The sequence below is a fragment of the Myxine glutinosa genome, chromosome 1 (assembly GCF_964187855.1).
Source record: "Myxine glutinosa chromosome 1, kmMyxGlut1.1, whole genome shotgun sequence".
NCBI classification, from domain to species: Eukaryota; Metazoa; Chordata; class Myxini; order Myxiniformes; family Myxinidae; genus Myxine; species Myxine glutinosa.
In genome coordinates, this window is record NC_136261.1 from 149,554,156 (window position 1) to 149,567,533 (window position 13,378).

A 13,378-nucleotide genomic window follows, 5' to 3' on the forward strand; every position below is an offset into this window, starting at 1 on the left:
GAGAGGGTTCCAGAAGGTTCGGGGGCGTTCCTATATAACCCATCGCACAAAGCCCCCCGAGAGGACTCGCTGATGAGAAAGAGGACTTGCCCAGGGAGGACTCGCGCGCACTGACCAACCGAGAGAATCGTTGAAGAGGAGTTGTGAGCGTCAGAGAACTGTGAGAGATACGCGGGTGAAGCAAGACGCGCATGAACCGAAATACGCCCTTTTATAAGTAACGCTCGGTTGAGTTGGAGGCCGATCAATATACAGCGCATTAAGTCGCGCGAGTGATAACGGCCGTGTCATCACCAGCCGCGCTGAGAGTCCCGCATTTGCCGTTCCACCTCATCGGCTGCCCTTGTTCGGGAGACGCGCTACGAGGTTCCTTCCACAGCCTGCTGCCATCTTCGCGGGACGTGCTGGGACCGTGGAGAGCCGGACAGGGCCGTTCCTGGACGACCACGTCGACGCGTCTGGCTGGAACATCAACATTTGAAATTCCCTGTGTGAGTGTGACGGGCCCAAGTCCGGGGGATAAGATAAGACTGATTAAGTGCTGCCCTGTGTCTCTGCGTCCCCGATCATTGTATATACGTGTGGGAATAATTAAACCTGTGCTCTTCCTTTTTCCATTTGATCGTTCCTGTGGTTTCCTCATTGGCTAAGCGTGGTACGAATAGAACCGCTCGAATCGGGTTCCACTACTAACCTGCACGGACCACGTGGTACTCAACCCACTCGGCGTACCCAAACCACACGTGGCTCGTGCGAGGCTTGCTTCCTCGCTTCTGTGGCGGCGCAGGGAATTCGGTATGAGCGAGAGTTGGTCCCGAAACCCTACTTTGCGTTTGCCCGGAAGGGATGTTTCAAGTCTCGGTTCCGTCAAGCCCAGAAAGAACAAGGGGATTAATCCCCCCTTGGTAAGGGGAAGAAGTGCGGCGGAGAACCTTAACAATATATATATATATATATATATTAATCCACTGACATTATGTGAAGATCAGTGACAAAAAATACTAATTTTAACCCATTTTTATTTCAGGTTGTAACAACAAAATGTAAAAAGGTCAAGGGTTGTAAATACTTTCTGAAGGCACTGTAGATAGTGTACTCTTTACGCTAAGTAAGTGCTAACGACATGACAGATCTATATTACTTCCTGTATCCCCTACTAGGAAGAGTACCCGTCCCAAGTGACAGGATCCGTTTAAGTTAATCTCTCAATTTAAATCATATTTCATGGAATTTAAAAAGGTCAATTTGTTGCACTCTTGGTTTCACTGAGAACCAAATCTCTGAGCTACTTATACAGCCCACCGCACTCATGGACTTTTAGTGCTCATTGTTCGATCATGGGTCCGAAACACAAGAGTAGTAGTGCAGGAGATGTGACTGCTCCCAAGAGTTAGAAAAAAGTCAGGAGCCTGAGGCAGAAAGTGCAGCTATTAGACCAGCTATCAAGTGGTGAGAGTGCAGCGTCAGAGAGGAGTTGTGAGCAGGCATTATGGCGTGAACGAGTCGACTGTGCACAACATTTAAAAAAAAACTAGAACACCACTCAGTAGAGAGCATACCTCCGCCTGGTTGGCCATATCACTCAATGGTAAAGAATCACTTTAAAAAAATTCTACTAGCTGGATTCGGATCTTCACCAAAATCGAATAGATTCTTCCTCGTCACACACACAACCTGTCCAACAAGTTTCGTCCAAATCCATCCACAACTTTTTGAGATATCCTGCTATGTATCGTTTTTAGCCCTATCTCTCAATGGTGAAGATTCACTTAATAAATTCTAGTAGACGGATCCGAATCTGGATCTTCACCAAAATCTAATAATTTCGTCCTTGTCACATATGCTACCTCTCTGCCACATTTCGTCCGAATCCATCCACAACCTTTTGAGATATTTCGTTCACAGACAAACAGACAGGGGTGAAAACATAACCTCCATCCACCTTTGGTGGCGGAGGTAACGAGAAGGCGATTCGCGAAAGCGTCTTGGCTAGGGCAGTACCCAGCACCAAAGTGGTTACACAGGTCAGGGGCGCTCACATAGAAACAATGAAGAAGGCATTGAATGTGTGGTCAGACTATAATACCCAGAAAAACGTACCTTTAAGGGGACGTCTGATTCGTGAAAAGGCAAAGTACATGTACGATCATCCGGTTGGCGCGAGTGTTGCTGGAAACACGAGTGATGCGGGTACGAGTGGCCCTGTCCCTTTCGAGCTAGCAGGGGATGATTTGACCGCTTCAAGAAGCAGAACAGTCTCCACAATATGAAGCTCACTGGCAAGCATACCTCAGCGGACCACATGGCAGCTTAAACTTTCCCTGCTCAACTCGTGCAGCTCATGGAGGAGAAGGGGTATGTAACAGATCATCGTTGCCGAGTACCTTTTCTTGTGCTCTCCACTCCTTCTTTGCTCCCACCCTTCCCCACCCCCCCTCTCAATATCCCAGTCAGCGAAGCGACGGGTTGTATTTGCTAGTTACTCAATATTTAGGTTTTCAGGGTTAGGGTCAGCAATAAAATAAGGCCTCAGCAATGCATGTGTCCACATAAAGTACAAATCATTTTGGGGTATAATTGAGTACAAGCTTGAGCTATGTTTTCTTTGGCCACAGTACGTTAGATTGGGCTGAATGTGAACTTCCTGGAGGAATACATTTGAGGTAATTGGAATATCCGGTGAGGCTTTAGACCACATATTGAATACAAAGGGTGTAGCTTTGTAATAAAAAAACGTTAAAAGTTGGCCATCCATGAAGCGAACAGCCTTCGTGTTACCATTCCTGCATCAACTGGAACATCAGTTGTGGTGTGGGGCCGTAAATGGCAATATGATTGTGCCATTTTCACTTTGTATTGTTGAAAGAAGAACATGCACCATTAAGCAACAAATGTGACAGCGAATTTACAAATTAATTACGACTTGTATTTCACAGCCAATCATGAATCATTTCACAGTCCACCCCCTCCCTTTCCCTCCTACCCCCCCCCCCCCCCCAAAAAAGACAAGCAATGGCTGCTTACATAGAAATTGTCATCAAATGAATAAAAATGGATTCAGCCTGTACCCATACAGTTATATTCTAGTAAGCTAGCTGAAACTCGTGAAATTTAAAACCTCAAAAACAGGTCCATGTACCCTGTTGTTCAAGATTTTTTTCTGAAGAGATATAGTCCGTGGGCTGAGTAGGGTTTACATGCACCCCCCCCCCCCCCCCCCCACAACTTAACTTCCCGGGTATGTCCATGTACCCCCCACCCTAGGGGTTAGGAAAAACCATGTTAACAGAAAAAAAACTCATTCCCAAGGTACCTCCCACGCATATTTTGATGTTACCCCCCCCGTGTCAGTGATTTCCGAAAATTAGGGGTAGGCGAAATTCAAATGGCCATAACTTTTTACCTCGTCATCCTATGGTTGCATATGACCCCTCAAAATGTTTGTCCTGGGACACTCTTTACAATGATGTGTTATATGCAGATGAGGTCACTAATGAGGTCACCAGAGGTCAAACTATGAGGGAATGAGTTTTTTTTCTGTTAACATGGTTTTTCCTAACCCCTAGGGTGGGGGGTACATGGACATACCCGGGAAGTTAAGTTGTGGGGGGGGGGGGGGGGGGTGCATGTAAACCCTACTCAGCCCACGGACTAATATGGATCATCCATGTACACTACTCACAATAAGTTAGGGATATTGTGGAAGTGAGTTGATTTTTTTTATAGGGGTGTGTGTTTCACTTCACTGATTTTTGGGATAGGCAGACCATTGTATGTGGGTTGTTAGGGTTAGAACCTAACAGGTTAGTTGTTAGGGTTAGAAATACACAAAAATCAACCACACCGAAGAACCTGCCAATATCCCTAACTTATTGTGAGTAGTGTACATCAAGCTGTTAATGCACAATTGGCTGACAGACATTTCACGCACCCATTTGGGTGGCAGTTTACATCACCTCAAATGCCTAGCTCATAAAGAGAGAAACGGATCGATCAAAAAAAACTCTTCTCTTATCCTCTTCTAATGGCTTAATTTTATAGCAAAATTAACCCCAAGCATGATTATGCAATACACTGTTTTCTGCATCACGTTGATAGACAGACACGCATACAACGGACACACACACAGTTAGAATATGAAGTTTACCATTAATATGAGACCACAGACAGCGAGCCAGCGCTCAAGGCTGGAGGCAGGTTTCCACTCAAATCGCACCCAGCTGTACGGAGTGAATTGGAAGACGATACGCTTCATTTTCCCCCTGCAAAGAAGACGAGTTATAATTATGAGGTATTCATTGGCAAACACGTGAGAATGAGCGCAGCATGCATCCTTTAACCTCTTCATCTTATTTACAAAGGCAAAACTGACATATAAACTCGACAATAAATCACACGACCCAAGTGATATTTAGGATCGTTTCCATGTAGTAAATAACCAATGCGAATGGCAATGTCTCAAAATCCCTAGACATGAGGAAATCATTTTTGGCACAGTGTAAAAATAATTGTAAACTAGAACAGCACTCTTCGACGTCTACCGATATGCCAACACCCACCCACATTAACACATCATTATACATACTTGTACCAAGTTTGATTTAAATCCCTTCAGTTGTTCTCAAGTATCACGTTTTTAACCTGACATGACCTCTGACCTTCGACAATGAAAATTAATCGGTTCATCTTTGCATCATTATATATACTTGCACGAAGTTTGGTCAAAATCCCATCACTGGTTCACAAGTTATCTCAGCCATTTGGCAGCCATCGCCTCTCGATGAATCAAACAGTAAATCAAATATTTTTTGACAACGTGTGTGTATATGTCTATATATATACAGTAATACCCCGGCCTACGTCATTAATTGGTTCCATAAGCCGTGACGTAACTCGGTTGTTGACGTAAACCGGGCGTAATGTCTTAAAAATGCCTTAAAATGAAGACAAACACCGTAATTCGTAAAACTAGAGTAAATAACTGGAGGAGGCTGCGGCTTCACCCTGAATCTTTGCCGCTCCCCGTCGGGAGTCCCTCCGTTGTTTTCTATCGGTCGGGTCTTCTCCTCGAACGGGGTGACCGGCACGGACGTGTCGACCGTGAGCTGGCTTGTGTGCCGAGTGGCTCCGCGGCCCGCTTCACCGCGGCGTGCTTTACCCAACGTGTCCGAGCAGTTTCACCGGTGGTCGTGTCGTGTCATCTGTGACGAACGAACGAGCTCAGGGTTCTGTGAACCCGGCCGCCCTGGGGATCGACGCTCGCCTCTGAGTCGTAGGCGTGCCCCGTCTTTCCTCGAGTGGCCGAAGTTGCTTGCTTCTTTATTTTTGGACGATGCGATATACGCAGAAACGACGACGTACAGGCAGGCATTTGCAAATCCATGCACATGTGCACATGCACACGTCGATCGGTTCTTTACAAGGATATGCATCAACAACAACTTGCTACTCCCTGCACCACAGATGTCAATTTCCAAACAATTTACCTACTCCCTCTACCTAACTTTAAACTACCCTCCCCGGGTATTCGTGAAGGGGTCCATCCTCCCCCATCCACTCCTTCGCACCATGCACTCCACACGACTCAATCCACACTACTCACTCCACACACCATTTATTCCTACACACCAAGTATTCTCTCCATTTATCCACTTGCACCCCATGCAAGTCAATCACTCAACACCATTACACATGTCCTCAAAACACCACTCATACACTTTCTCCGGTCATACCAGACCATTGCCTCATTTCACCAAGTTCAACGATAACCAGATTCTCACACACACAACCATTCTCGACCAATGCCTCATTTCACCAAGTTCATTCCAAAGATCCTCATTCAATTCCTCATTTGCGCCTAAAGCTCATCCTCATACTCACACACATGATACACCAAGAGCGGCTTCAGCTTGAAGTCGCCGGTGCAATTACCCCCAAGCATTAGCGTTAGCCGCTCCTTTGTGACTTTGTAGCCTGGCATGGTCTTCTCCTCCTTCGAGACAAAGGAGATGATGATGTAGGAGTGACGTAAAGTCGCACATAATGACGTTCGCTGAACTGAAATTTACTCTAGAAGAGTGGCGTAAAGTCGGATTTGACGTAGGTCGAAATGGCGTAAAACGGGGTATGACGTGTATATATATATATATATATATATATATATATATATATATACACATACATACATACATACAAATATATATATATATATATACGTATATATATATATATATATATATATATATATATATATATATATATATATATATATATATATATATACACATACATACATACATACATACATACATACATACATATATACAAACTGTGAGAAATAGTAGAAACTCCACAGTACGAGCAGGGCGTCTCATTTGCATTGAATAAATAATCGGGAGATTAAATCAGACGTCGATCTTTAATTTGACAAGCTTTCGACCAACAAAGGTCTTCTTCTGAGTCGGCCCCAAGTTCAACGGAAGTCCACCAATATATATATATATATATATATATATATATATATATATATACACATACATAAACACACACACATGCTGGCATATAGTGGAGCTGGCTGACACAAACACACACACAATGAGGCCAGCTGAACTGTTTACTTACATTTTCAGTGTCATCTACCCATCTCATTAGAAACTAGAACAGCACTCAATAGAGCACATACCTCCACCAAGCGGAACAGATTACATTTTGTATCCCACTGATAAGGTCCCCAGATGCAGATCTTGCCTAACCAAAATCTAATCAGCTTCTTCTTGTCACCCACCCAACTCATCCAATAAGTTGTGTCGTAACCCATCCACAACTTAAGATATCGTGCTATATATCGTTTTTGGCCCGAACTTCTAATAGTGAAGAATACAACAAACAACAACATGCATTTTAAGGCCATTTTCCCTGCAAGAGCGGGGGTTAGCCTTGCGGTCCCCATGACAACCTTCTCCATTTTGTCCTATTTTCTGCATCTCTCCTTGTTAACCCCCTTGCCCGCATTTCTTCTTCCACCATCTTTAGCCAAGTCTTTCTCGGTCTTCCCCGTCCTCTACTTCCTTCTACATTCATTTCCATCACTCTTCTCAACCAGTCACTTTCATCCTTCCTCAACACATGATCAAACCATCTCAACCTGTTCCTCTTCACAGCATCAATCACAGGCTCTATTCCCATCATCTTTCGCAATTCATCATTTGTCTTCCTCTCTCTCAATGACACTCCGCACATCCACTGAACCATTCGCATTTCCACCCTTTCCAGCCTTCGTTGCTGCTCTACATTCATGACCCATGTCTCGCTCCCATAAATCATAACACTTCTCACACATGCAGCATACACCTTTCCTTTTCCTAATAGTGAAGAATCACATACGAAATTCTCATATCCGGATCTTCACAAAAATCGAATCGATTAGTACTTGTCACACACCCAGAGATATCATTCTGACAGAGACAGACAAACAAACAAACAATCAGGAAGTAATACATAAGCTCCGTCCACCTTCAGTGGCGGAGGTCATAACTTGAGAAAGTCGTTTCTTGTTGAACAGAGGCCACATACTTAAAACAACTTTATAAGCAACTGTTGAACAGTTGAAACAGATACACTTGACAAATGAGGTCACGGTACTCCTCGAGTTGCCAATTCGGAGGCTACAAATGATCAACCTTATATGACCAATCAGCTGACTTGTGAACAGCTCTACATCATTCAAAATGGTCAGTCCACAATGGTCCAACGTAAAGGTGACAAACAAGATGTGAATGTGGAAAAACATTTACTTGTAAGTGGGGATGCTCCAGAGACCTTGCCAATGGTAAGGTTTCATTGATAGCCAGCTCAGAAACTTCATGCCACAAAATATTCCCAGACCATTGCACAGCAACACATCCAGGATCCACTGTGCAGAAGAAAGCATGATAAAAGCCAGTCAGTAATGTTATTACTGAGACACAACCTAATGCCAAGCTAAAACTTGCATTACAACATGACTTATTCATACTTTAACAACAAAGCAAGAGAAAACCAATACAACAGCAGTTTCTAAACGAATGCGGGATGAATATGTGAACACTAAATTCCACATATTATTGGAGTCTGGGAGGACGATGGCTCGATTCTGACCCTGGCCGAGTCATATCAAAGACTACCAAAAATGACTGCACTGTGGTCACAACTTGACAAAATCTGGTAATGGGCCGATTGGGAAACACACATTTAATGCGCTATTAAAATATCAATCGACACCTCTCAACCATGTCAGCCTCCGCCACTATTATATCAGAACGAGCCGATTCATCACACCCCAATATGGGGCCGTTCAAAAATTACGATTGGGAAACACACATTTAATGCGCTATTAAAATATCAATCGACACCTCTCAACCATGTCAGCCTCCGCCACTATTATATCAGAACGAGCTGATTCATCACACCCCAATATGGGGCCGTTCAAAAATTACACAACACTTTTTTTTTAGGGAGCCGTGTGTGCTGACGGGTTGGATTAAACCTTATAAATAAATATTTATTCGACATTCGATTTTTCAGCGTCCCTCGTCGTGAGTAACACTCGACCCAAGCAAAGCTAATGGAAATCTGACGCAAGAAACCCAGGCAGTGTATAATCAGCATAGGTGTACAGGCCTGATGTCTTAGGCCCACCAGAAAAAGAATCAAACAAACCCCCAACAACAACAACCACGTGGATCTCTTGTAGACACATCAGAGGTAAAAATGGTACATGTTATTTCCTCACTTTTAATTCAGCATTTAACAGATTGAGCATGGAGCACTGGAGCAGACACAAGTCATCATCCATGGGGAAGAGGAAATTCCTCTTTAATTAACCTGCAGTGTGGAGCAAAATGTGACGTCATAAAGATGGCGTCTCTGGTATTCTGTACTCTGAAGTAACGTCACTTCCCCCAAGCTCACTGGCTATGTTTTTTTTTTTCTGAAGTCCAGCTCAATGTTGTCTTACATTTTTGCAAGTTTTTGCCCAATTTGTGAGGCAGCTCCTCCATGAGCTTTAGACCATGTAGAATAGGGTGGTTCTTAAAAATGAAAGTTAGAAAAGTCATGCTCCTAACACTTAAAAAAATTTGAATGTATGAAAAACCCTTGTGGTGAAATTTTAAGCCATTGGAATAAATTTAGGGGTTGCACACGGAATTTGTAATTTCACATATTTGGCTCGCATAAATGTTTGGAGTTGATTATTTATTCTCCACTGTTATACTTGTAATTTTGACCTTCACAGTTGACCTATGACCTTGCTATGTACTGCACATTTTGAAGTTGTTTTTAAGTTAATTGAATACAGTACAGCTGTACTCTGGTGTATGCAGTTGCTCTCATTGAAGAGTACAATCGTCTCCTGACAATGGGATGAATAGCAAACCCAGTATCTGCTTCAAGTTGTGACAGAACATCGTAAGAGGTTTCCCAATTGCAGGAAATCAACACTTATCGGGCAGCAATGAGTGGCTGGCAACCATGAGTCACTGTGCAACCCCTAAAACTTGATGTAGTGAAAAAATATTTCACAGGCAGAAGTTTTACCTCAATACCAAATTTTTTTTAAGGTTACAAGTAAAACAATTCAATTTTTATTTTTTGCCTTATGTAGCTAAGAACCACGCTAATGTAGAAAAATAAACAAACCATGGTTGGAATAAACAAACTGATACAACTATTACTGCAAATGTCGATAATTGCATGCCCAAAAGAAAGTTTCATTTTATATGAATCACTTAACAATGGAAATACACCATATTCATGAGTGGCTAAAATAATTTAAAATTTTTTTTTAAATCATACATCAAAACTGAATTGAAAAATAAATAAATAAAAAAGTGATGAACACAGAACACAAAATTGAGTCAGGACATCAATACGTATGTATGTATTGTTATGGTCACCGGATTCAGACTAGTCTCCCAATCCCAATCCTGACAAACCAATATTACAGTGGACTGCGAGATGGACTCTGGGGTCAAATCCTCCACCCACATGATCACCAATTTAGAGACAGACCATCGAAAGAGACCATATGCTATCCGCCAGGAAAGCCAAATAGATCTTTACTTCGGTGTTCAGCATACAGAACGCTAAAATGAGGATCTGTCGCTGTGATAGGTTCCCCGTTCATCAGGATATGGTGGGTCGAGCGAAGCCCAAGGAGCCATATCATCATTTGAAAACCCACTATCAGGTTGATCGCGCCAATTTCCACCGGCCGTGCTTTTTAACCATGCCAAGGTTATAACACTCCAATGTCAAACACAGAGGTGATGCAACAGATGTTGATTTAACAAGGACAGGGAAGATGGGTCAAGATAAAGCACGTATGTACAGACAGTAATTCACAATTAATGTGCAGTAATAATTCCCCACACCCACGATAACTCGATCAGCTTAACCATTCACACGACAATTACTCGGACAGACTGGGGAATTTACAAGACAATGATGTTCGGAAAATCGGCAGGTAGAGCCTGGCAAAGAGTCCGGTGGCAGTTCGGCTCTCCGTCCCGTCGCCTCTGTTGCAAGGGGACAAGAGGGCATAGTTCTGCCGGGATGTGATTCGGCTCTCCAGCAGCAGGTGAAAAGTGCAGTTTCCTCTGCACCAATTCCAAGGAGAGAGTGGAATTCGTTCACCCTGCGCACCTGCCTTTGCAATCACCCTTCTCTCGGTGGCTCCGTGGGGCATTAACAAAATCTACACAATCAGGCATTAACGACATATTGCCATGTGCCATCAACTTTTCCACACGCCTCTTGTGGCGATTTAACTTCCATGCCGTCAACAGCATCGACGGCATCTTGCACCTAAATGTTTTTGTCAGTGCTTTCAAAGAAACATTTAAAGGACAGATAACAAAGGAAATTTTTTTAACGCTTAACAAGGTATAATGGGCTCATAGACATTACAGAATGGAGGGCTCATAATGAAATCTGTCTTGACATACTTCGACATGTTATGATCCTTGCGCACAAGTACCGTACGCCTTCGGCTGAACATTTAATAATGAAATAACTATACGACGTTAACCCCTTCAACTCCCATCTCATCCTCAACGGAATAACAAGTAAATAAACAATACAGAAAATAAACCCTAGAATCTAGATGATGCCACAATCACAACTCTCAATCGGTCAGGTCATTCAGAAGACTGGGACCCCACCCTAACTTGGGGAAACTCCACTCTGGGCCATGGGCCCTTTACACAGACCCTGAGCTGGTTCTGCGGAAGATGTCTCAGCTGCTTGCCGGGTGGCTTTTCGCATGGCCTAAGCCCGAATGTTGCACAAAGTGGTCTGCTTTGCTCAGAATCACTTTTTTGTCGGCTGCTGAATAAAATATATTTAAAGCAGCAAGGACACAGGGGGACATATTGGAGGTGCCGATGGGACTCCACGGACGGGATCATACCTACTTACTTACAGATTCTACAATAATGGCCTGGGACTGCAGCTGGGCTCAGCTTATGGAATCCAACCTGCTCTAATGGCATGCAGCCAAGTACCATGACCATGGACGGCTTTTCCTCGGGGCCAGGAGGCCTTGCATGGCATAATACTTGCTCTCATGGCCCACAAATAAGTCCAGTGGCCCTGGACCGTTTAATGAGACATGATCCCCCAGATTCCATAGAGGGGACGGGCTCAGGAAACTGCATCTAACCTGCTTCCGAGGTCCCCAGTCCAGAATCCCCGTGGAACCATGATCGCATAGTTATTAATAATGGCAATCCATTTATATCTATTTATATAGTACTTTCTGCCAATGGATACAAGTTGGTATTAAACATATTTGTGCTGTTCTTTATTGTAAATTGTTGTGGTTACTTGTCTATTGTGGATAAAAAAAAAAAGGCCTGCAAAGCAGACATGACCATTTATGCAGTTACTCAATCAATAAACTCATCCATTGACGAGAATGTGTGATTGGCTGCAAACAACAGATGGACAGCTGTGCAGAGTTTTGCTGATGTAGGACACTCCTTGGTTGGGGGAAACATTTTTTTTAAGCATTCTAAATGGTAAGCTTTCTGTGGTACTTCCAATTAAATCTTTCCTCCCAAATCATGCACCATTTCCCTTTTTCTCAACCTCACCCACTCGCCCTGCCCCTCCAAACCCACCCCTCCGGCCACCTCCTCTTCCCCTGCCGCCCCCCCGACCCGCACCCTCCAACACACCAACAGGATGGCATAGATGATACGCAATATGTAAGAATACTCCTGATTAAGTGCATGGAAGAAGGAGGTATACGCACATGATCCCACCAGCATTCGCTGAAGTTGGGCAGCTGATGTTCAAGGCTGTATTCGAGGAACTCAAACATAACACTGACGATGGTACACATCCACCAATCACGTATCATCACTGTCTGTCCAAAAGAAGGCACAACCGGCAAGTGAGCAGCCCAAAGGCTATTTACTCAGAACTAGAACTGCACTTTGGAGTGTGCATAGTCTTGCCTTGCATGCTCATTCTGAATAAAAATATTGGTAAATGAGCACGCCACTATTATGGCCCACTGATATTATGGCCCATATACCTGTATCATCCATGTGCCCTATTATGTCACATACATTACCATTATCCGTAGCTATGTTGATTATTAGGGTATTCAATGGCCACTTTTGTGAACATTGAGGCAAAATTGTGTCAATGAAGATGGATATGAAAAAAATTTCAAACTATATTCCCCATGGCTAGTCGATTATATTTACAAATTTTGGCATTGATCTGTTCTGGAGAACGCGGTTCTGGAGAACATAAATCTGAACCTTTTAACGTTTTTATTTTCAACCCAATACCACCGCCAGACCAATGATGTCAAAAGTTAAATTTTTCACTCTCATCGGGTCGTACATCAGATATATGAAGTTTCAGATTTTTCGGATAATGATTTCGTTTCAATCAATTATGGCTGGAATATCACTTCACCAAATGAGGTCAATGTTAACACCCTATATACTGCATGGGGAGTTGATGACATATGCCAAGTTTCATTTTCTTTCGTTGAGTGGTTTTGGATAGAATGATGTCTAATTGTTTTTCCTTTAATCCAATATGGCTGCCATAACATGTGACCTATGACATCAGTTATCAATAAAATATTCTCCATGGGGAGTCTCTCCTATGTTAAAGGTTTCGCATCAATCAGACAAGTGGTTGCAGAGGAAAAAAAAAACAAGGAGCAAAAGACAAAATGTCATAACCCCCGTGGTTTTAGCAATTTTTGCTGTATGGAGTTAAAGGCTGTCAATCGGTTATCTTTGGTCAGATTACAAAAAAAAATCTTTTGCATATGTATACTCTCATGTATTGTCTTTGTGCCAAGTTTGAACAA

The 13,378-nt window shown here is 43.1% G+C and overlaps 1 protein-coding gene across 2 annotated transcripts in view; it reads right to left on the bottom strand.

The window, feature by feature from the left end:
- PTDSS2 (phosphatidylserine synthase 2) overlaps positions 1–13,378 on the bottom strand; it is a 160,163-nt gene that overhangs the window by 29,832 nt on the left and 116,953 nt on the right. For both annotated transcript variants that reach the window (XM_068119443.2, XM_068119451.2), the window contains exons 7-9: positions 12,296–12,409; positions 7,794–7,912; positions 4,148–4,262 (exon numbers count right to left, since the gene is read on the bottom strand). In XM_068119443.2, the coding sequence (XP_067975544.1) occupies positions 4,148–4,262; positions 7,794–7,912; positions 12,296–12,409 (348 nt within the window). The remainder of the gene's footprint in view (positions 1–4,147; positions 4,263–7,793; positions 7,913–12,295; positions 12,410–13,378) is intronic.